The following is a 23,519-nucleotide window of genomic DNA, read 5'->3' on the forward strand; positions in this document are numbered from 1 at the left end:
AAGGGTTAAGTGATGAACCCCTACAACAGAGCCAAACCCGAAGAAATACATTAGAATAACAAATATTGAAGCCATAATTTATTAACGATTACAATTATAGAGTAATGATTATGTTGCGCAATTTTTAACAGTATGCAGAATTATTCTTATCGTATTACATAATATAATGCAATAACTGTCCTGCGGTAATGTTCTTGACATAATTTACAAAGTGTGGAAATTCAGTCAAATTGTTCTCGAAGCTTTGCAGTCATAGCTATAAATGTAATTTTACGAATAATTGGCAAAATAATTTCTTCTGATGTTTCGGTTTTCGGCCTTGAGTTTCTCCTTTTTGTTTTTTGGGAGATTTTGGTCAAGAATTTTAATTTTGGTGCATCATTAATTTTGAGATAATTACATTTTGAAATACCTGCAGGGAAAAGTAATTCATTTCTTTTTGATGTTTATAATTGTTAAATAAACCTGCTTTATAATGTAAATCAATTTGGTCTGGTCCGGTTGTTTACATTTAGAAATTTAAATACAATAAATATCGAGTCATATCGAATATTGATATTTGGGGGAAAAAAATTGTGATATCAAATTTAGTCCCTATATGGGTTTTCAGCCAAATAAGGGGAAAGGTTCCAAAAAGATCAAATACATAAATTCACGAATCCTAAATCGCTAATATCAGAGTGTCCAATACACTTTCAGACTTTGTTGTGAAGTCCGCTGCCGCCATCCATCCTAAAGCTCACTTTTATGTCAAAATTGTGCCTGCGACGCTAAGAATAAAATCTGCTTGTCACTGAAAAATCTTCTAAATTGCAGCACTCATAAATCAAGGTTCCGCTGTATTCCACTATCTAAAAATCCTGTTGAAGTGCTTCGGGAGAAGGGAAATCCTTCATTTCCTAATCGCTACAATAGGATTTTTTTGTGGAATTTTTAAGGATCTTGTTTGACTATATAAAAATCCCTATACAGGGAGTAGAAAATTAGTAAATGATTCCCAACGCAGCGTGAGAAGTCACACTTCCTGTTTCTTCTTTGTGTTTGTGGACAGTCAGCAAAAAGTAACATGTCAGGTTGACCAGTTTGGGCTTTATGCAAGGTCAGTGAAGACGTCACGTCAGCACACACACAGTGTTTCGGAACTGACAACTGACAAGTGTTTAGACCAAGGTGGTGGACAGCGGAGGTCCTCATAATCCCCGGAGGTCCTCATCTAATTTTTATCATTTCCAATAGTAATTATAATAATTTACCAGTCAATACAGCACTGTACTCCAAAAGCATCAATAGTGAGTGAGTGAGTGTTTAGTGTACTTCTGCAGGCAGGAAGCGTGTGTGGCATGCAGATATGCTAACGGCGCTTCCTTAAATAGCGCTTCTGTCTTTAATAGCATGCAGCTGTTTTAATGGATTACTATTAGCGTACTCAACGACCCTTCATTAAATAATGTTAAACGGGCAAAAATGGGCAAAAAAAGTCCTTTAAAATTAAATAGGCGCCAGGTTCTTGTGACACGCTCAGTCCGGCTCCCGCTAAGGATGAAAAAAGGCTCCTGATGCTTTGCAGGGCAAGTACATTCCGTTCTTCTATTATTAGTCCCGATTTACACATATTGGACTAAGCAGCCAGGACAGAGGCCAATAGAACAGTTTTCCTTAAGTTTCACTTACTCTTGTGTGGCGTCTTCACACAAAACGTGACTTATTTTTACCTTACATCATTTTTTTATCTTTGATGAAACATCTTTATATTTTCTTGATTTTGCCATCACTTTCTTTCGACTTTCTAGACATTTTCATTACTTTTTTGTTACTTTTACAAATGACTTTTTCTTGCATTTTTTTTTTTTACCCTTTTCATGACTTTCTCAACATTTTGATTTTTTTCTTAAAACTTTCAAATGACTTGGACTTTATATATATATATATATTTTACCTGTTTCATGATTTTTACATTTACATTAGTTTCTCATGACTGTGTTATTGCAACTTTTCATGACATTTGTATGAATTTTTATCCCCTGTTGTTGTTTTTCTTGACTTCATACATGCATGCAAATCAGTTGCCGTTTCGAAATCAAAATAGGCCATTTACGTGAATCGTATAGATCCAATATGTTTTTAGGGAGTGGAGTGGGGGGGGGGGTCGCCATCGGTGTCGTCATAGGCTGTTTCGTAGGCCTTGAACACTGGCAGCGAGATCCATTTCACACATCCACAATCCACAGACAGATGTAATTGTGAATATTACTCTGCAGCGGACTAATATTGTGAGCACATTGTCCTGTGTGCTTGGGACCTGCTTTGGATAAGTCACAGGAGTTGACGAGACCAGAAAAAACACTTCTGTCGCTTCTGCTGTAAAGAAGTAACGGTAATTTTACTCCGTTACAGTGATCTAAATGTCACTCGCTGCTTTTATTGATCAGTTATTGCTTGTTTATCAGCTATTTCATGTGTGAGACTACGACTTCGACTTCCGCATCGGGCTCTGTTTGCGCAAATCCAATTTATACACTAGTGACGTTTAAGTCTAGTTCATCAATCAAATGACACAAAGTCACATGACCTTGCACGTCTTCTATTGAGCTTCCCGGGAATAGGTATTATCACTAGATAAGCCAGCCCGGCTGATTGTCGTGCCTATGTGGCCACCATTTTTGGAAGGTCGTCGTTACCATGAAGGGAGCGGCGTGCTACTCTTGTTTACATTTAGACGAACAAAAACAACAGCTTTCATGTATTGTAGTATTTGTCTGGCACTGTCTACCCCAACGTGGATATTTCAGCTCACTTATAACTTTCACACATGGAAATCAGTTGCCTTTTGGTGAAATTCGCCGTTTTGAACTCAAAATAGGCCATTTATGTGAATCGTATAGAGCCGATGATTTTTTTCCTGAGGGGGAGGGGGTCGCCATTGCTGTCATAGGCGCTCAGGACCTGCTTTGAAAAAGTGACAGGAGTTGACGAGACCAGAAAAAAATACTTCCGCCGCTTCTGCTGCTAAGAAGTAACGGTACTTTTACTCGGTTACAATGATCACAATGTCGCTCACTACTTTTATTTATCAATTATTGCTTATTTATCAACTATTTCGTGCACAAGACTTCGACTTGCGCATTGGGCGCTGTTTCCGTCAATCCAAGCGGTAGTGACGTTTAAGTCTAGTTCACCAATCAAACGGCACAAGAAAGTCACATGACCTCAGACAACGTCTTCTCTTGGGCTTCCTGGGCATAGATATTAACATTAGATAAGCCAGCCCGGCTGATCGTTGTGCCTACATGGCCACCATTTTGGGAAGGTTGTCGTTACCATGAAGGAAAGGGCGCGCTACTCGTTTACATTTAGACTAACAAAAACAACAGCTTTCATGTATTTTTGTGTTTGTCTGCCCAAACGCGGATATTTCAACTCACTTATAACTTGAGAAAACACCGTGCAGTAAATTGCAAATGTTTTTATTTTTTATTTTTTTATTGTTTGTGCTACTTACTCAGCACTTGAGTAATTATTTCACAGTGTACTTTTTACTCTTACTCAAGTATTTTTTTTTGGAGGACTACTTTTTACTTTTACTTGAGTCACATTATTTTCAAGTAACAGTACTCATACTTGAGTACAATATTTGGCTACTCTACCCACCTCTGGAGCAGACATCCTCTATTGCTACTCCTGCGTTTAAGCAACATATTTGCTCATCAGATCAGCCAGTGTCGTATTTGTTACACTGGTCTTTTGTATTTTCGCATTGAGGTTGTGTGGGTCGTGGCCCTGGTTGTGGTCCCAGGAGAACCGCAAAGCACACGTGACATCGGCGACAAAAGCTGATCCGCGAGTACATATTGTATTAATTAGGAAACGCGCCTACAATGATCGAATTAGTTTACGGGTGTTAATGTTAAATGTATTAAGCGACGGAGCGTTGTTAGGGATTATGTCACAACACAGAATGAACGAACTTCAAATTGAGAAATGGCCAATAAAAACAGAAAAATAGTATACTTAATATTTTCCTGGAGGATGCATTTGGGATTAGCCTTTGAAGTTGGTAATGGTGAAAAATGAAGTGAAACAGACAATGATTTTAGTCAATTATTTTCCAGAATGAGAGTGCTTAAAGAGGAGGATGCTATTCATGGGGCACATCTTGAAGCAGGGATCAGGTGCAGGTGGAGATGGGCCTGGCTCAAGTTGGAGGCCAAAACAAAAAAGCAAAGAAATTAGGCAAATTTAATTGTAATCTTAAATTTGTCCATCAACATGTACTTGAGTGGTGTAAATCAATGTTTTTTGTGTGAAGAAAATGTGTTTATTTCTCCTTATTATACTTTTCAGAGTCTTCCAGACTGCTTAATTTGTGTGTGTGTGTGTGTGGGGGGGGGGGGGGGGGTTGCCTCCTACAATGTTTTTTTGGGGGGGGGTTTGTCACCTTTTTCATGCCTTTGGTGTTTGCATGTCTTTTCATAATAATTTTTTCCTGATACCCTTGTCTGCAAGGGTTTGCTGTCATTTTCTTAGTATTATGACCTTTTCCTTTAGTTTGTTATGACTTTTTGTTGACTCATTACTTTTTTATTTTGCTGTTATGACTTTTTGTTGACTTATTTTTTGGGGGAAATTTTCAGAACTTTTTCTTGCCTTTTTAAAACTTTTGTGACTTTTAAAAAAATATCTGTACCTTTTTCAGGCCTTTTTTTTTCCATGTCCATCAGTCCAATGTTTATGTGCCCTGACATTGATTGGTGACCAGTCGAAGGTGTGCAAAGTGCTTTAGAAAATACATTTGATACTCAAAGTAACTTATTGCAAAGCTTTTGTTGCATGTACTATAACTGCCATTTTCTTGTATCTATGCACAGGTATAAAATGTCCACATCGTTTTTTATTGCGCATGGTCGTCACCGTCTGTTGTCCGTCTGTCAGGTCGCTTCCGTCAGATTGAGGTCTTGACCACGGTGGCCAATCAGTTCATCCAGCTTTACGGCCACGTGTCCGGTCAGCCCGTCCAGAGCGTCAGCAGCATCAGTGGCAGCAGGGATCAAGGTAAATGTGGTGACCACCAACAACAATACACTCTACACTTGCTTATTGTCGTCGCAGTCTTGTTTGAGTTAACAAACGCTGCATCGTTTAAATTAGTATTGTACCTAATATTGCTGTTGCTAAGTTAATACGCTAAAAAAATTGTCCATTTATTACACTTTCATGTAGAGAATATGTCGCCGCCGCCGGTCGTCCACATTAAAGTCTGCACTCACGGCGACCCACCGACCAGAAAGAAAGCCTGAAATCCTTCACAAAAGCAAACGACTGTAGTTACAGGCATCCCTGTAACCAGGTCATTCGAACTTCTCAAGCTTAGCTACGTCACTTGCGAAGATCTCCGCCTACCTCTCAGCTCCCGAGCCAGCGCTGTCAACATAACACATGTGCTCTCACAAATCGGTCTTCTACATGGAGGCAACCAATCAGGGAAAGGGGGCGGTCTTAGCCAAACATTGACAAAGCGAATACAAAACTGGGTCAAACAGAAGTAGCTGTTAGAGGAGCCTTTTCTAGGTACTCGTATGACAAAACCAAGGTTGTTTTTTTTCAAACGGAAACTTCAACTTTTGTACTAAGTCCATGTTAGAGACTCACTCTGTGGAGTTCTAAATAGCCAAAATATGGGACCTTTAAAAAAAATTAACAATAGTTCAACAATTTATCCATCAATTTGTTGTGTTTATATCATAATATGAGGCGATCATACATCTATGAGTTCACAGTCATAACCGCCCTCCGAGAGAAATCATAACTCCAATGTGGGCCACGACAAAACGAGTTTAACAGCCCTGGCTAAAACTAATGCCATATATTAACAATTATATGTTATCATGTTTTTATTGAGCATAACGTAGGCATTCACAGGACACGGAGGGAAACATAAGTGAAAGTGAAATCTTGGATTTAATAACTGAGTGACCCTCCTTTGGCAGCAATAACCTCAACTAAAGTTTAATGTAGTTTCAGATCAAACGTGCACAACGATAGCATAAATTATAGGCCATTCCTCTTTACAAAACTGTTGCAGTTCAGCAAGATTCCTGGTATGTCTGATGTGAATAGCTCTCTTGATGTCAAGCAAAAGCATCTTAATTGGGTTGAGGTCAGAACTTTAAATGGGCCACTCCAGAACACATTTTTCTTCCTCTGAAGCCATTCTGTTGTTGATTTGTTTCTGTTTTGGATCATTTTCCTGATGCAACACCCATCCTCTTTTGAGCTATAACTGTTGGACAGATGGTCCCAAGTTCTTCTGCCAAATAGCTTGAGAATCTTGTGAATTAATTTTTCCATTGATGATAGCAAGTAGGCCTGTCACGATAATCACTATTTTGACTTATCGTTTGATAAATAAAATGGACACGATAGTTTTTCCGGACTCGATGAATTGTCATTGTTGTGGTGAGCTGGCGCGCGGAACACACAGTGAGCCGACAGAGTTGGACGGCTGTGTCATTAGCCGCTAGTGGGCTCATGGACGGGGCTGGACTTGCAGTAAAATATTTCTTCCACTGCAAGTACCTCCGGGTCCCACAGTCGCCATGGCGTCAGGGTTAGATTTTTGTAAACACTATCTGCCAGTCAATGCAACAGCATGCTCCTTAAGTAAAACGGTTCAAGTTTCAGTGTACAAAAAGCACAACTGTCGATCATTGATGTGTGCTTTTGTTTTTCTATGTGCCTTTGTGTGAGGCTTCTGTAGTATTAGCCTGTGTGAACGGTAGCCTCACAGCACACAGCACAGCTGAGCGAAGCATAGGCTGGGCAAAATGAAGAGCGGCTAGGAGAAAACTTTTGATTATGTAAACATTAGGCCAACGAAAAATATTGCAACACGTTCCCTATTCTATTTTGGAGCGTGTGGATGATCAAAGGCTGACTTGGAGCCAGTCAGTCACAAAGAGTCAAGCAACGCTATGAAGTCACATAAGTATGACATAACATCCTTCCAACTCTTCATCTCCATGCCTTTCCGGCTCTACATACTGTCCCAAGTTTTAACCCGTGTGTTCCACAGGATAGGCACATGCGATTGCTCTCAGGCCGAGTTAAATAAAACATTGAATCGTGTGGTTGCTGGCTTCCCCCAAATGATAAGGTTTTGTTTTGTTTCATGTTCCTCAGTATTATATTTGTTACCCTTCCACAAACAAAGCGCAAAATCCTCTTTTTAATACAGGATACAAGTTCTGAATGTTTAGTGTGCTCTTTAGTAAACTTCAAATGTGCAGCAATGTTTTTTAGACAATAACACTTCCTCCCATAGTGTTCGCCCATGATCTCAAATTCTTGTTTAATGTTTGACGTTTTGTGGATTTGTCAATAGAGATGTTGTCATGTCCAGGTGATTTCAGCTGAAACTCTAGGGTTATGTTTTTTTTTTTTTTTTTAATTGAGATGCTGAGGCATGACCTCAAGAGAGCTATTCTCCAGACATCCCATGAATCTTACTGAATTGCAGCAGTTTTGTAAAGAGGAATGGTTCAAAATGCTTCCTGATTGTTGTGCACATCTGATCTGCAACTACAGAAAACCTTTGGTTGAGGTTATTGCTGCCAAAGGAGGGTCAGTCATTAAATCCAAGTGTTCACATACCTTTTCCTCATTGTCCTGTGAATGTTTCCATGTTATTTTCAATAAAAATATGAAAACATAAAATTGTGTGGAATTAGTTTAAGCAGACTATTGTTTATTCTTGTGATTTAGATGATCAAACTACATTTGCTAACCAATTTTTGCAAACATTTCAGAAATTCCAAAGGGTTCACAATCATACATTTTCCTCCCACTGTAAATATTTTCCCTTGTTTTTGTGTTAAAAAAAACAGAGACTTTCAATCTCTAGGCAACAAAATGTTGCACGGCTCCCGCAGAGTGACTGTAGAGGTAGAGTTTTACAACACTTTTCAACTATCTGAAAAATGTTGTTCGATAGTTAATAGATTTGTTCTCGAGCAATTTTCAACACTTTAAATTGTTTAATGCGTAAAAATAACAGACGACATGGGGACGCACCAATACTATTGATTTTGAAAAAAAATATGAAACGTACTATATTTGGACGTACAGTGGGTATGGAAAGTATTCTGACACCCTTAAATTTTTCACACTTTGTTATATTGCAGCCATTTGCTAAAATCATTTAAGTTAATTTTTTTCCTCATTAATGTACACGCAGCACCCCGTATTGACAGAAAAAAACAGAATTGTTGAAATATTTGCAGATTTATTAAAAAAATAAAAACTTAAATATCACACAGCCATAAGTATTCAGATCCTTTGCTGTGACACTCATATTTAACTCGGGTGCTGTCCATTTCTTCTGATCATCCTTGAGATGGTTCTACACCTTCATTGGAGTCCAGCTGTGTTTGATTATACTGATTGGACTTGATTAGGAAAGCCACAGACCTGCCTATATAAGACCTTACAGCTCACAGTGCATGTCAGAGCAAATGTGAATCATGAGGTCAAAGGAACTGCCTGAAGAGCTCAGAGACAAAATTGTGGCAAGGCATAGATCTGCCCAAGGTAACAAAAAAATTCGGCTCCACTTAAGGTTCCTAACAGTACAGTGACCTCCATAATCCTTAAATGGAAAACGTTTAGGACGACCAGAAAATAGTTTGTTTCTGAAGAAAAAGTATTTTAATGCAAATCCTAAAAAGAGTCAGATAACTTTGGGGGGAAAAAAACTAAAAAAAAAAATAGTAATTGAAAAAAAATTATATTTCGCTCCAAAAAACTGGCTATTTCAGATTTTTTTTTAAATTCAACAAAAGTGGTAATTAACATTTAACCACATGACCTCAGGAGGAGGAGAGGTCGCCAAAGACCAGTCGCCGCCGTCCCTTTTTCAGAGGAGAACCTCTGCTCAGAATGTGGCCGACCGTCTGAAGAAGAGCCTGAGCAAGCACAATCTGCTGATGGCGTCACCCAGTCCGCCGGGCCGGCCCGCTGACAAAGCGCCACCTGCTCTTGCCAACGGGCACAGCGGGCATCTCTACAACGGGCATCCCGCACAAGATGGCGACGAGCAGCACGCCGAGAAGCACATCCGCAAGAAGGACAGCTGCTCGTTGGCCACTGTCACCGAGGAATGTGGCGGTAGTGGTGACGGCGAGGTGGAGCAACACACACACCACAGGTAGGAAAAACACTCCTAAAAGGGGTTTGTAATTGCGTGTAGATGCCACAAGAGGGCGTCAACGCCCTTAATGTACACAATCATGAACCCATGTTATATGAATTAAGCGATTCAAACAAACCACCCTCACTTGAGGCTCATCAATAATAGCTGACATCATATTGGTCAGCTGATGTGTAGGGATGTCTTCCCTCCCAGACAAAATGGACCCGGCGATGAGCCCGAATCCGCTGACACTACATCGACAAATCAGAGTGCAGATGAGCCTCGGGCCAGTGGAGCAGAGGAGAAGAGCAAAACCACAAACCCTGACAAGGCCCTGCCCGACAAGGCGCCACCTGCTCAAGAGGAGGGCCCTCTGCCGTCCGCTCTACTAACTCAGTTGCGCACGGAGAACGCAGACTCCTTCGACATGGAGGAGGTACGCAAGACCCCTGTTACCCCATTAAAAAAAATACGTTTTTACTAAATTGGCCATCCCACCATCTTGATGCATTTTCTTAAATTTTTTACCCCTATTTTATTACTTTTCCCTTACTTTTTGATACCTTTTCTTTACTGTTTCTGTCCCTTTTTTCCCTCCACATTTTCCTGGTTTTTTCTTTGATTAACCTTCATAAATTTCTTATACCGGTACTTTTGTGTTATTTTTTTTTTTTTAATGTTGCTCATAACTTTATTTGAACAAATGTACATATTTATAACACTTTCTTGCCCCCCCTTTTTTTCCTTTTTTAAAGTTGTTCACAACTTTCTGTTACCCTTTTGTATTTTTTTTTTTTTTACTTAACTTTTTTACTTGTTCTTTCATTTTGTATTTTTTTAACAATTTCCATAACATTTTTTGCCTTTTATATTTTTTACTTTCTCTTGAATTTTATGTATTTTCATAACATTTTCTGACATTTTTGAAAAGGGTTTTCTCTAAGTAATTTTTACTTTTTGTAAACAGGACTTTTTTCTTTTTTTTTTTTCTTTTTTTTTAATACATACAGTTGAAACCAGATGTTTACATACACTACCGGGTGATTGAAAAGTAACTCCCTATTTTTTATTTATTTCTGAACTATAATTCTTACAAGAAATGAACATGAGAAGAAAGTCTATTGCAGTTTTATTCAAAATTCGATATGGGCGCCAGCATTAGCCACCAGTTTCTCCAGCCGCCTGGGAACTGCATTAACTGATTTCACAAGGAACTCTTGTGGCATGGAAGACGTAACTTCTCGTATTCGCCCTTCAAGTTCTTCCAAAGTAATTGGTTTGGTAGAATAGACTGGCTCCTTTAATCATGGAACATACACAAAAAAAATAGAGAAAAATATTACAACATATGAATAAATTCTAAGTATTTTAAAATAGGGAGTTACTTTTCAATCAGCCTGTATATTAAAAGACATACACTTTTTTTTTCTCACTTTCTGACATGAAATCAGAATAAACTTTTCCAAAATTATTTCTCTTTGTTAAAGGCCAGAGTAATGACAGAAGGATTTTGTCGACATTTTTTCATTACTTTTGCCAAAATCTGAAGTTTACATACAGTAAGATTATTTTGCCTTTAAACTATTGGGGAAAACCCAGATGATGCGTTCACTGTCAGTATGAATATCAATAATTATGCTCACTTACATTTATGTACTTCCTTGTCCGTTCCGCCATTTTGTAAGCAAGAGCTTCGCCTGTCAGCAGGCGCAGTTCTAAACCCCTCGTTTCAAGTGAGCTCCCTGACCACACTTGGTTTCAAGGGCTATACACCGCCCCCCCGTCCCCACCCAGGAAATGGGATACCCCTTCATTCTCTTGTACGCACAAAACCAAGGGCTAAGACAATGGGTTAGGGCCAAGGGGTAGAATTGGAATTGGTTCTTGGTACAAAAGTGTCAATTTAATTATAAAAAAATACCTTGGTTTTGTCATACTTGTGTCCAGAAAAGGCCCCAATGAAACTGCTACTTCTGATTGACCCAGTTTTGTATCCGCTTTGTCCATATTTGGCTAAGACTGCCCCTTTCCTCTGATTGGTTGCGTCCGTGGAGAAGACCCACTTTTGAGAGCACACGTTTATGTTGACAGCGCTGGCTCAGAAGCGGAGAGGTCGGTGGAGATCTTCGCTAGTGACGAGAAATTTGAATTCAGGCCTCTCGGCAGGAAAACCTCTGGTACTCGTGAATGCGTGGACGATTTTAAATCATATTTCGCATGTTCACTGGGGCACCATAGAACCAATATCCATCCATCCATCCATTTTCTGAGCCGCTTCTCCTCACTAGGGTCGCGGGCGTGCTGGAGCCTATCCCAGCTATCATCGGGCAGGAGGCGGGGTACACCCTGAACTGGTTGCCAGCCAATCGCAGGGCACATCGAAACAAACAACCATTCGCACTCACAGTCATGCCTACGGGCAATTTAGAGTCTCCAATTAATGCATGTTTTTGGGATGTGGGAGGAAACCGGAGTGCCCGGAGAAAACCCACGCAGGCACGGGGAGAACATGCAAACTCCACACAGGCGGGGACAGGGATTGAACCCCGCACCTCAGAACTGTGAGGCTGACGCTCTAACCAGTCGCTCACCGTGCCGCCAGAACCAATATTACATCCCAAATATTATAAAAAGTTGGTTTGGTAAAATATGGCACTTTTAAGGATAACAAAGTCATTGTTTTGGAGTGACCATCACAAAGCCCTGATCCTTTTGAAAATTTAAGGTAGCTTACAAACTTGGCTCTTACACCAGTTCTTTTAGGAGGAATGGGCCAAAATTCCTGCCAACTATTGTGAGAAGCTTGTGGAAGGAGATCTGAAATATTTGACCGAAGTCCCGCAGTTTAAAGGCAATGGTAACAAATACTAATGAAATGTATGTGAAATTCTGACTTTGAAGAAAGTAATGAAAAGTCAGAAAAAAATCCTCTTATTATTCTGGCATGGAGCAAATAGAAATAATCTTGGTAATCCTAATTGATCTGAAACTAGAGTGTGTTTTTATATAGTGTATGCAAACATGTTTTCAACTGTTCTCATAACCTTCTCTTGATATTAGAATGCGAATCCTCTTGCTTCGGGGAACATCCAAATGATTTCCTTCTTATTTTTATTTTTCCTACTTTTTCTTCTTCCAATTTTTTGTCTTGTTTTTATTCTTGTGTTTTCATTCTAAAAATGAGCCTTATCTCCTCAGATTCAGAGTAACGAGGATGAAGCTCTACTATCCAGAACATCCAGAAGTTCAGGTGGGAAGACACATTGGAGTATTTTTTTATTTTATCTTATTTTTATTTTTTGGGGCGGGGCTGCGTTCTTGACTGCTTGACACCTCTGACCGGTATGGCTGTTTGATTTCACTTTCTGGCTCCCAAGAAAATTTCCATGTCATGAATCTCTTACTCAAGTCTGCCTATAAACAAACGCTGTCACAACCCCTTGATGGGTCGCAGGGACCCACTCTGACGTTGTTTATGCAAGAGTGGCCTCCTCTGGACAAACTCAGGAATACGCCAATCCAGCATTTTGGTCCGTTCCTTTCAGATTTGCTGAGGACTGTGAGCCAGCAGTCGGACAGCAGCGGCTTTGCGGAGGAGACGTCGTCCGTGGATGCCAGCAACCTCAAGGTAACCTCAAATGGTTATTTATAACTAATTAACAATTATTTCATAAAATAAGTACAGCAGTACAAATGTGTATATTTTTATATTTTAAGGTTTTTCTATTTTACAGTAAATCAATAAAATAGCTAATACATAATGCATCCATCCATTTTTCGTACCAAGTTAAAGTTAACCAATTATTTGATTAAAAATTAAATGTATATGTAAAATACTTTAATAATAATAAAAGCATGAATAAATCATCAATTAATAATGTTATCATTTTAACATTTTTATTTATAATTAAGCAACTGATTATATAATAAAACAGCAGAAATGCTAACTGTATATGTAAATATTTAATTTTACAATCGTTACAATTGACAATTTAATAAATGTATTTATAAAAATATTTTGATGATGCAATAATTTATACACGTTTTTCAGGTTGTTATCTATAATTCATTCACCAATTATTTCCTAAAGAAAATACAAAAATATTAAATGTAAATGGAAATCTTTTTTATACTAACATGTTTAATTTTAGTATTAAAAATAAACAAGTTATCAAGTTATTTAATTAAAAAAATATATACTTACAATTATTTGTTTTGATGATACAAATAATTGATCCTCATTTTTTATTTATCTATAATTATTGGATTATAATTAAAGAACCATTTGCAGAGGTGGGAGTAAGTCACATATGTGCAGGTCACAAGCAAGTCTCAAGTCATAACCTTCAAGTCGCAAGTAATTCCCAAGTCACTGTGGGGGGGGAAAAAAATCAAGCAAGTCAAGTCATTACTTGGGTTAAGCAAATCGCAAGTCAAGTCATACCAGTCTTGCTCCAGTCTCAACATATATTGGAGTGGTAATAAAAATTCTAATAAATAAAAATTAACCAAAAGCCAAGACTGTTTTCTGTTGGTCAAATATAATTAGATGTGTACCTAATGGACGAATGGAGAATGAAAGAAATTCATAAATAAGGCAATAGTACATAACATAAAAATGTTGCCATCCTTAAAAAAAAAATGAACAAAATTTGCATTCCTCATGTGTGCTCTACTTTGATTAAATCACTCATTTGGGTTTGTTTATTTATTTAGAAGCACTGACTCTGGACAATTGACAATTGTCATCAGAGTATGGGTTATGTTTCATATGCTTTGGTCTTAGTTTTAAACATAGTGCAGACAGCTTCATCACAGAGCCGACACAACAGATGACATTTTAATGGTAACACATTAAATAAACACATTGCGTAGTATGAAAATTATATTCACGCATAGCTACTCACAATTTTTACTGTAGTTACTAATTGTGGAACGCACTTTTGTCAACATTTTTATCACCGTGATTATAATGCAAAGTGATCCCATACAGCAGACCTATAACGCACCTGGCCTCTTCTAGCGCCGATTCTTTCGTCATCCCCGCAAACATCTCCGTAAAACTTTTATTTTTATTTTTTTCCCTTTTTTCCTTTTATCGCAACAACGCTAGCAACGCTGCTTCACTTCGAAATGAAAGGTTCGGACAATTATCGTAAACGATCCCAACCCTAGTTACGTTACTTACGTTACAGTACTAAAACGTCCACAATCACATCATTTTTATTTTCAATTGTCCCAAACCAGTCTATGAAACGTAATGTTTGGCCAGCTAGCTAAACTGTTAAATTAGCTTACGTCTTTGTGAGTTTTGTAGTGACTGATGAAGTTTGACGTTGATGTTGTTGTGTCTTTAATGCGTTGCAAGCCATGCAGGTTGCCATCCTCTTTTTGTAGATTTCATCAACAACATAACACTTGAATCCAAATAGTATTATCCTTGCAGCTCCTTCCATCGTTGTTCATGCAGGTGGCTGTGTCACACTGGCAAGTGTACATCAACGCCGACTGTGTTGCCAGGTTGGCACGAATGACCCTGAAAACTTTCTTTAAAAAAAAAATTCAAACTGTCTCAAAATAAAAATTAAAATTCAGACGTGCCAAAGGTCAGCGGACAAAGATTTTAAAAAAATTCTTGACTTTTTTTCTTCAGATATACAGCAGTTAAATTTATAAATATGATGCAGAATGCGCCGTCTGCTTTTTGCATTCAGCACCTTCCTGTGTTCGTCTCTTTCTGGCGCTGTGACGTAACACGAGCCAAACAGCCTGTTCATTTGGCTTTGTGTGCTATTGTTCCATGCTGTTGTTCCCGTCCTTTTATATTTGTTGTTGTATGATTTAACGATGTCACGATGGTTTATTGTGTGGCATTTGGTTGTACAATTGGTTCAGGCAGTGGAAAGAGTTTTTTTGGGGGGTTTCCAAGTGAAAAGGGGATACGTGACCAGTGGATAGGGAAAGTCAATCGACAGGGGAAGAAACGTGGTCAGCTATGGGAGCCTCGGAACCATTCCAAACTGTGCTGATCACTTCCAACTGGCGTGTTTTGAGAAAGGCTTAGGAGAAAGCATTGGATACAGAGAGAGAGGCTGAAACCAGGTGCCAACAATTTTTCCTATGGCCATCGGGGCCTCAACTGCCAGCAACAGAACAAAATCTCGCAGCCGCCACGGTGCCGCGGCGAAGCGGTGCAGACAAGAGGTGAGGATTTCCTTGTATATACCGACGACTCTATTATGGTTACTATGCACTGGGGAGTAGGGAAAAAAAAGACCCACGCAGTACTTTTCAGTACTGTCGTCTGTACTTTTGCCTATATGACAAGCCAACAGACACGGCGGTGTATTATAACGCAACTCGGGGGAGGGGCACACAATATATAGGAATACTGCATACTATGTAAAAGCTTGTGCCGTGTCACTGAAACATATATGAATATATAATACATATAGTCGTGCTCAAAAATATTGGCACACCTGGGGGTGCCATTATTTCTACGCATGACTGTATAAAAATACATGCTTTTGACATACCGACACATTGAGCCACTCTTTTTCTGTTGTACAGCTGCTACTTGGCTGCTCGTCGTCGTCACTGTTCCGACATCCTGATTGTCTTAAACATGTACGGTTTGACGATGACAAGTTCAGTTGGATGCTTCTGTACGTTGAAATCCTCCTCCTCATATTCCAACACGTTGCTCGCCATTGTGTATAGAGTGTAGCGCGCCGTGTTTGTCAATTGCAACGTCACTTCTGGTAGCCCTTGTGGTGGATAGAGTAACCACACCCCGGTGTCTTGAGCTTCAGGTATGTTCGGGGAGGGCTCAATATGCGTCATAAAAACCTAATTTTTAGCTAAACTATGATTGAAAATTTGCTGGTAGTAATGTGCATGTGTTACATTACATATAAACAATACAAATATGAATTTTAACTGACCCCATAACATCTTTGTCATCTGACCTTCAAGTCATGTAGTTCAAGTCAAGTCTCTTGTCTACCAAGTCTAAAGTCAAGTCAATCAGAATCCTCTTTATTGGGAAGTAAGAAAACTAGCAACTCGAGTTGACTCGAGTCAATTCATTTTCTCTGAGTCACCCCATCGCGGACCAATTGTTTCATAAAATAAATACAAAATCATTTTTATTCTGTTTAATTGTATTCTTTACAATAAATAAACTAACCAATTATTTTTATTTCAATGATTAATAATCTTGTTCCCATTTTTTAAATTGGTTATCTACAGTGAATGTAATTATAAATAATTAGCTAAGGCTGCATTTCATAATAAGAGCAAGTAAATATAAAGAGAAAGTTATACGTGGTCAAATAAAGTGCGTCAGAAAGCTAAAGTTTGAGTTTCCCCTTTTGTCTGGCATCTTGACACAACAGTGGCACAATTTTACATATTTAAATTTAACAAATCTTAACAGCTGAACCGTTTTAGAGGATATGTTTGTTCGATACCTGTATGTTTTGTTAATAATGGCGTTTCACATACAGTGGGTACGGAAAGTATTCAGACCCCCTTAAATTTTTTACTCTGTTATTAAGCTTTACACGATCAGGATTGTGGGGGCCAATCACCAATCAGCGAGTTTAAAAAAAAAAACTGATAACCGATCACCGATCCAATCACAAGATGGAGCAATGTGTCTATTTAAATGACCTGTTCATTTACTGAATATACTTGTGTACTTAATTGCTCAAAAAATTATATTTACAATAAATAATGTATCTTTGTTCATCTATTTATGCCAGTGAGGCATAATGACAGACAGAACAAATGAATGGTCTTCTATTACATGGCAGGAAGTACATACAGCAATTAGTGTATCCACTTTTTGTGAAATTTGTTGGTGTGCCGTGAGATTTTCAAATTGTAAAATGGTAACGAGTGTATCGAGTCGCATTTGAGTTGACAAGATAAAGCTCAATGATCGTAAAAAACGGGATGCGGTGGTATCGGAATACAAGATTTTATTGCAGTAGACTGACAGTAGTCATGAAAGAACAAATTTGTCTTGTAGTCTGATCTGGCCGGGCATTACGTTTTGTCTGTCTCAGACGTGTTGTCTGTCCCACACCGCCGACGTTTTTTTTTTTTAGAATAACTTTATTGGCCGTCAGATATTTACAGTACTAAGTCAAAAGACATGCGACAAGGCTAAAAATAAACTAGCTTTTGGATTGAAATATACCGTGCACGATGGCGACGCGGAGTAAATGTCTTTTGCGGACATCATCAATGACGTCATTGATTGGATCGGCGAATTATGGCATTAAAGCCGATCAGCATAAAATGTAAAATATCGGCCGATACCGATCAGCCCGATCAGATCGGTGTAAAGTCTATTTGTTATATTGCAGCCATTTGCTAAAATAATTTGTTAATTTTTTCCTCATTAATGTACACACAGCACCCCATATTGACAGAAAAAAACGGAATTGTTGAAATTTTTGCAGATTTATTAAAAAAGAAAAACTGAAATATCACACAGCCATAAGTATTCAGACCCTTTGCTCAGTATTTAGTAGAAGCACCCTTTTGAGCTAATAAAGCCAGGAGTCTTTTTGGGAATGATGCAAGGTTTTTCACACCTGGATTTGGGGATCCTCTACCATACCTCCTTGCAGATCTTCTCCAATTCTGTCAGGTTTGATGGTGAACATTGGTGGACAGCCATTCTCAGGTCTCTCCAGAGATGCTCAATTGGGTTTAAGTCAGGGCTCGGGCTGGGCCATTCAAGAACTGTCACGGAGTTGTTCTGAAGCCACTCATTCGTTATTTTAGCTGTGTGCTTAGGGTCATTTTTTTGTTGGAAGGTGAACCTTCCAGTCTGAGGTCCTGAGCACTCTGGAGAAAGTTTTCGTCCACGATATCCCTGTACTTGACCGCATTCATCTTTCCTTCGATTGCAACCAGTCGTCCTGTCCCTGCAGCTGCAAAACACCCCCACAGCATGATGCTGCCAGCACCATTTTTTTTTTGTCTTGAGTTTGTCACATTTCTGTTGGGCCAATTATACATTACTCGTGCACTCACTGTAGTAGTCTCGCCACACTGCACTATTTGTTGTTGACCAATACTGGCCACACATGTCACTGAGTAGCATCTGCAACATTTGTACAATCGACATTGTCCCAGATTATTGCACTACTAGCCACTTTAAACTGCATACAAGTCTCGGCGCCCTTTGCACAATGGTCATTGCACCAGACTATTGTTCTATTTGTCATTTCAAACTGCTCTAATTGCTAGAGGACTCTGAATCTTTTGCACAATTGTCAAAATAAAAATTGTAACTGGCAACCTTTTATTGCTCAGTGCTCAGTTTTATTTATGTCTTAAAGTCTCAAAAGTATTGACTGTCTGTTGTCGTACTAGAGCGGGTCCAACTACCGGAGACAAATTCCTTTTCCGTTTTTTACATACTTGGCAAATAAAGATGATTCTAATTCTGACCATGCTTCACTGTTGGGACTAGGTTCCCAAAATAATCTGCAAATAGTTGAATTGAGAATATGTGGAGGTTCACTGTATATATGGAATTTTTTTTATTTTACTGTTTATTTTGTTATATTCAATAAATTACCAAACTATTTGATTATTTTACATATACATTTAAGAAATTTGTATTTTATATTTTTGTTTCATTGACAAATAATTTTACCACTTATTTATTGATACATGAAACTACAATTAACCAATTTTGCAAGTATGAGTTTAAAAAAGTGCATGTCAAAAAAGGAAAGATTTTAATAAGAATTATTAATTCTCAGTTTTGAATTTTCGTTTTATTTAATCGTGATTAACCAATTATTCTATAAAATAAAACGTGATTTGTGTATATTTAGGATTGTCTTACTAATATCTTACTATATTTACAATATAAAATGTTGCCTTTTTTAATGTAAAAAAATTTATATAATTCTTTTAAATTTATAGTATTGTAAAAATATTTTCAATTTATCTAGAAATATATTTGCCAATTATATAACAAAAATGTTAAATGTATATTATGTCAAATTGTTTATTTTAATATTTTTTAAAAATGTATTTAGAATAAATACATTATTAATTAATAATGTCGTCACACCCTAAGCATGTAACAACCCTTGAGGAGACTCCTCCTTTATTTTGGTTAAATAGTCATATGGCAGTGTTAGCATATTATATTATTATTATATGTATCCTAATGATGTTAGTAATATGCTAATGTACGGATGTGTTCAGGTTCAGGAGAGCAGTGACAGCTGTGACAGCGAAACCACAGTGACATCGCACCCCTCGCAGGACGTAGCGACACCCATCGCTTTGGCCCAACCGGCGTTCAACTTGCCAGATACCCGGGCCGAGGAGTTGGAACCCACTTCTGGTGCTAGGGCTACAGCCGTGTCCATTGGGAGTTCCCAGAAACAGGAAAAGGATGAAAAATGCGATGAGAATTCAGAGCTGGTGCCGCAGTACAAGGCCCACCAGCTTCCCACAAACATTCTGGCGAGAGATGAAAGGCTGGGTGGCAGCGGCCCGGAACCTCAGGAAGATCCCAAACAGGAACAGACACAAGCTTTGCAAGATGATACCCAAAGGGATCTGCCTCAATTGGATCCGCCGCCCTTGGATCCGCCGCCTTTGGATCCGTTGTCTTGGAATCCGCCGCGCTTGGATCTGTCGTCCTTGGATCCACAGCCCTTGGATTCGCTGCCCTCAGATCCGCAGCCCTCGGAGCCTCTGTCCTCAGAGCCTCTGTCCTCAAATCTGCCCTCACATTCACCGTCCTTGGATCCGCCACCCTCAGATCATCCCCTCAGTCTCCAAACGCTGTCACCACCGGATCATCCTTTCTGTCTCCCCACCCCAGACTCCCCCGTCCTGAGTGCGCTGAGTCGCGTCAAACAGCGTTTGGGCGACGTAAGTCCACGCCCAAGCAGAAGGCGTCATCGAGACGGCCTTCCCTTGCAGAGGTCATCCTCTCTCCCGTCCTCGCTGCTGTCCCCCACCAGGGTGGTGTCCTCCGTCAAGGTCCAGTTAGGACGAGGCCGGGCGTTTTGCAGCCAGCCCCGCTACGCCTTCCGCTACATCCAGGAGCCCAACGCCAACCAGAAGACTGGCGACGTGCCCACCTGCATCTCCACCCTGGTCATCAAGAACACCTTGGAGTCCGACCACCAAGATTCTGCCCCGCCCAAAGCCGCCCCCCGTCCACTCATGCGCTCATCACGTTCGCTGAGATCTACCAGCCCTCCCACCGATTGGCCCTGGATCACCCAGAGTGTCCCCGATCTTTCCTCCAATCAGGAGCAGTTCGGACACTACGGGCAGGGCGGGACCCCCAATCCGGAACCGGATACCTTCCTCTCCCCCAGTCCTAGCCACAGACCAGAGACTCCTATATCTGTCCCCCCTGTGAACCCATCCCTGCTGTACCCCACGCCTTTTCATCCCTACGCCAGTCTCCCCAATCTACTCCACCCTTATTCCAACCACTTCCCATTGCACCAGCCCCCCATGGGTACACCCCCCTACTACGGTAGCCTGTGGAACCTCCCTTCAGGAACTCCTCCTATGCCCCACCACTACGCCGGCAACTACCACATAGCGTATCATTCCCTTCCCCACAGCCCGCCCTATCTGGGTTACCATGGTTACGACCTCAGCCCCTTCCCCCCATTGGCCCCGGACCACATCGTGCATCGGGGTGGCGCCCCTCCTGGGCCGGGCTTCCACTCAGATCTTGGCCAGGATCACAGCCCCCACCGCGGTCTCGTGAATAGCTCTCACCCGGGTCATAATCTTGGTCAGAGCCCCCACCAAGGTTTTGGTAATAGCTCCCACCCAGGTCATAATCTGGGCATCCACCCAGGTCATAATCTGGGCCTCCACCCAGTTGTCAGCCAGGGTCACAGCTCCTACAATGGTGTTGGCAATAGCCTTCACCTGGGTCATAGTCTTGGTCACAGCCCCTACCTAGGTGTCGGCCCAGGCCATAGCCCCTACACGGGTCATAATCTGCCTCACAACCCTCACCCGGGTCTCGGGCCAGGTCACAGCCCCCACCCGAGTCACAGCCTGGGTCCTGGTCATAGCCCCCACTTGGGCTTGAGTCCGGGTTCCAGTCAGGTCTTGTCTGGTACGGAGATGGAGCTAAGGAGGGTTCTACACGAAATCAGAGGGACCGTTCATAGTCTGAACCAGGTGGGTTCCTAGTCCGTAGTCCTCAAACATGATTGGTCAGATTAGGGGTTGCAAAGGTTGAATAATTTCTAGTAAACTAGTAGTTTACCTGTAAATTAACTGGTAATTTTATGGAAATGTATGAGAGATCATTATAAGCATTTTGTTTTGTTTAAAGCAGACATCCATGCAAAATAGCTCTCCTTGCCCACATGCATTGGCATTACAGTACCTTAACTGCACTATTTTCTCTTCACTCGAGCGGCAGCATAGCTGAAGGTAGATGGTAAATCAAAGAAAAAAACATAAAGTAAAAACATTGAACCAAATGATGGCTGGTAACTCGAAGTTCTACTGTATACAACCTTTCTACATTTATGACATTTCGGAAATATACAACTTTTTCAGAAGTGTTTTTCTTTAGTTGTAGTCAGGATTATGCTAAAATACAGCAGATATAAAAGGTCTCCACACCTCCATTCAAATGCTAAATTTTTGTGATGTAAAAAAAAATGAGACAAATAAAGATAAATCTTTTCAAAACATTCAAACCGTTAATGTGACCTCTAACCTGTAAAATTAAATTTACAAAAAACAAGAAATCTTTTTTTTTGAGGGGAGGTAAACATAAAAAACTGAGATGTTGTTGCACACACCCTCTTATACTGTATTTGCGAATGTGGATTTTTTCAGAACTAACCAATCACATTTAAACTCATGTTCAGTGACAAAATTTTGAGTGCCTCTGAGTAACCCCAGATAAATCTAGCTGCTCTGGTAGCCTTTTCCTCTCTTTTATGCAGTCACATTTTACATCGCAAGCAATCATCTGCAGAGCGGTTCCACAGTATCAGAGGGATCTCGTTGTTTAAAGCTATCAGTTAGGAGATGGGGGGATAATTTCCAAGGCATTAAATAAGTAAATTGTGGAACCAAGTGAAAACAGTCATCATCAAATGGAGAAAATATTACAATGATCTGGGCATCCCTCCAAAACTGATAAAAACACAAGGAGAACACTGATCACCGAGGCTGGCAAGACACTGACAGCAACATTGAAGGTACTGCAGGGAATGTCAGCAAAAGCCTACTAGAACATCTGTACTTTACTTGCGGTTAATCAGAGGCACTTTAAAAGGGGGTAGGTGTGTGCCAAATTCCATTTAGCATGAGTTTGAATGTGGTTGATTCATTCTGAACACAGTCACATCCTTAGTTATAAGAGAGTGCGCGCTTGTGCAACCATATTGTCTCAGTTGTTTATTTTTACTTCCCCTCTCTCTCTAAAAGATTTTATTTTGCTTTCAGTGGACTTGTACAGGTTACAGGGCTCATTATAAGTGGAAAAAGTTCAGAAATTATCTTTCATTTTTCATATCACCAAAAAACAGGTGTTGAAACGGCTGTGTAGATGTTTTTTATATTATCCACTGTATACACTATTTTCCCCAACAATATTTAAGATTCCTTTTAAGAGCCAACATTCCTTTCATGGTTTCTTCCCATAAATTCCTGTTAATTCCCATAGAAGGTTTCCTAGTCAGTCTTTGTAAAAAGCTTTTGTCTTCTTATAGCAGCACGCGGACACCTCTGACGTGTTCCTCGAAGCCTCCTGCCAACAGGTAAGCCAGCGCCTGCACTGCTCTACCACACCCCTTTCCCGCTTCCCGATTGACATTTCCCGCTCGCTGCCCTACCTCCAGGCCCTGGAAGCGCTCCAGCAGAAGCGGCGGAGTCTGGGCCTGTTTCGGGCCCAGATGATGGACCTGGAGCTGTCCATTGTCCGCCAGCAGGCCCTCGTCTACAAACACCTGAGCCCCGCTGACAGGTACGTCACCACTCAGCACCGTGCATTGGCTGTGTACCGTTATACGTGCACGTGTCTGTGCATGAGTGTACGCGTGTTTGTAAGGGCGTGGGTGTGTGTGTGTGTATGTGTGCCTGTTTACTTATGTGTGTGTGTGTTTTTGTATGCCTCTGTGTGTATGTTTCTATCTCTGCGTGCATGCGTAAAGGTTGGAGGTGGAGCAGCTTGAATCTCTGCGGTCAGCCATCAGAGAAGAACTGCTGGAGTTGGAACAACAGCTGGAGGATAAACTGATGGAGCTGACGCAACAAGCAGCGCCACGCAAGGTAAACATACACATACACA

The 23,519-nt window shown here is 40.2% G+C and overlaps 1 protein-coding gene across 6 annotated transcripts in view; it reads left to right on the forward strand.

Moving 5' to 3' along the window:
* Window positions 1-23,519, forward strand: part of itprid2 (ITPR interacting domain containing 2) — an 80,608-nt gene that overhangs the window by 45,142 nt on the left and 11,947 nt on the right. For 5 of the 6 annotated variants that reach the window (XM_061791575.1, XM_061791576.1, XM_061791573.1 and 2 more), the window contains 9 exons: window positions 4,930-5,049; window positions 8,866-9,199; window positions 9,398-9,620; window positions 12,383-12,434; window positions 12,730-12,812; window positions 19,427-21,388; window positions 22,942-22,989; window positions 23,071-23,195; window positions 23,383-23,500. In XM_061791575.1, the coding sequence (XP_061647559.1) occupies window positions 4,930-5,049; window positions 8,866-9,199; window positions 9,398-9,620; window positions 12,383-12,434; window positions 12,730-12,812; window positions 19,427-21,388; window positions 22,942-22,989; window positions 23,071-23,195; window positions 23,383-23,500 (3,065 nt within the window). The remainder of the gene's footprint in view (window positions 1-4,929; window positions 5,050-8,865; window positions 9,200-9,397; window positions 9,621-12,382; window positions 12,435-12,729; window positions 12,813-19,426; window positions 21,389-22,941; window positions 22,990-23,070; window positions 23,196-23,382; window positions 23,501-23,519) is intronic. The other variant, XM_061791574.1, reaches the window with a different exon arrangement.

This window comes from Phyllopteryx taeniolatus, chromosome 12 (genome assembly GCF_024500385.1).
Source record: "Phyllopteryx taeniolatus isolate TA_2022b chromosome 12, UOR_Ptae_1.2, whole genome shotgun sequence".
Classification (NCBI taxonomy): Eukaryota; Metazoa; Chordata; class Actinopteri; order Syngnathiformes; family Syngnathidae; genus Phyllopteryx; species Phyllopteryx taeniolatus.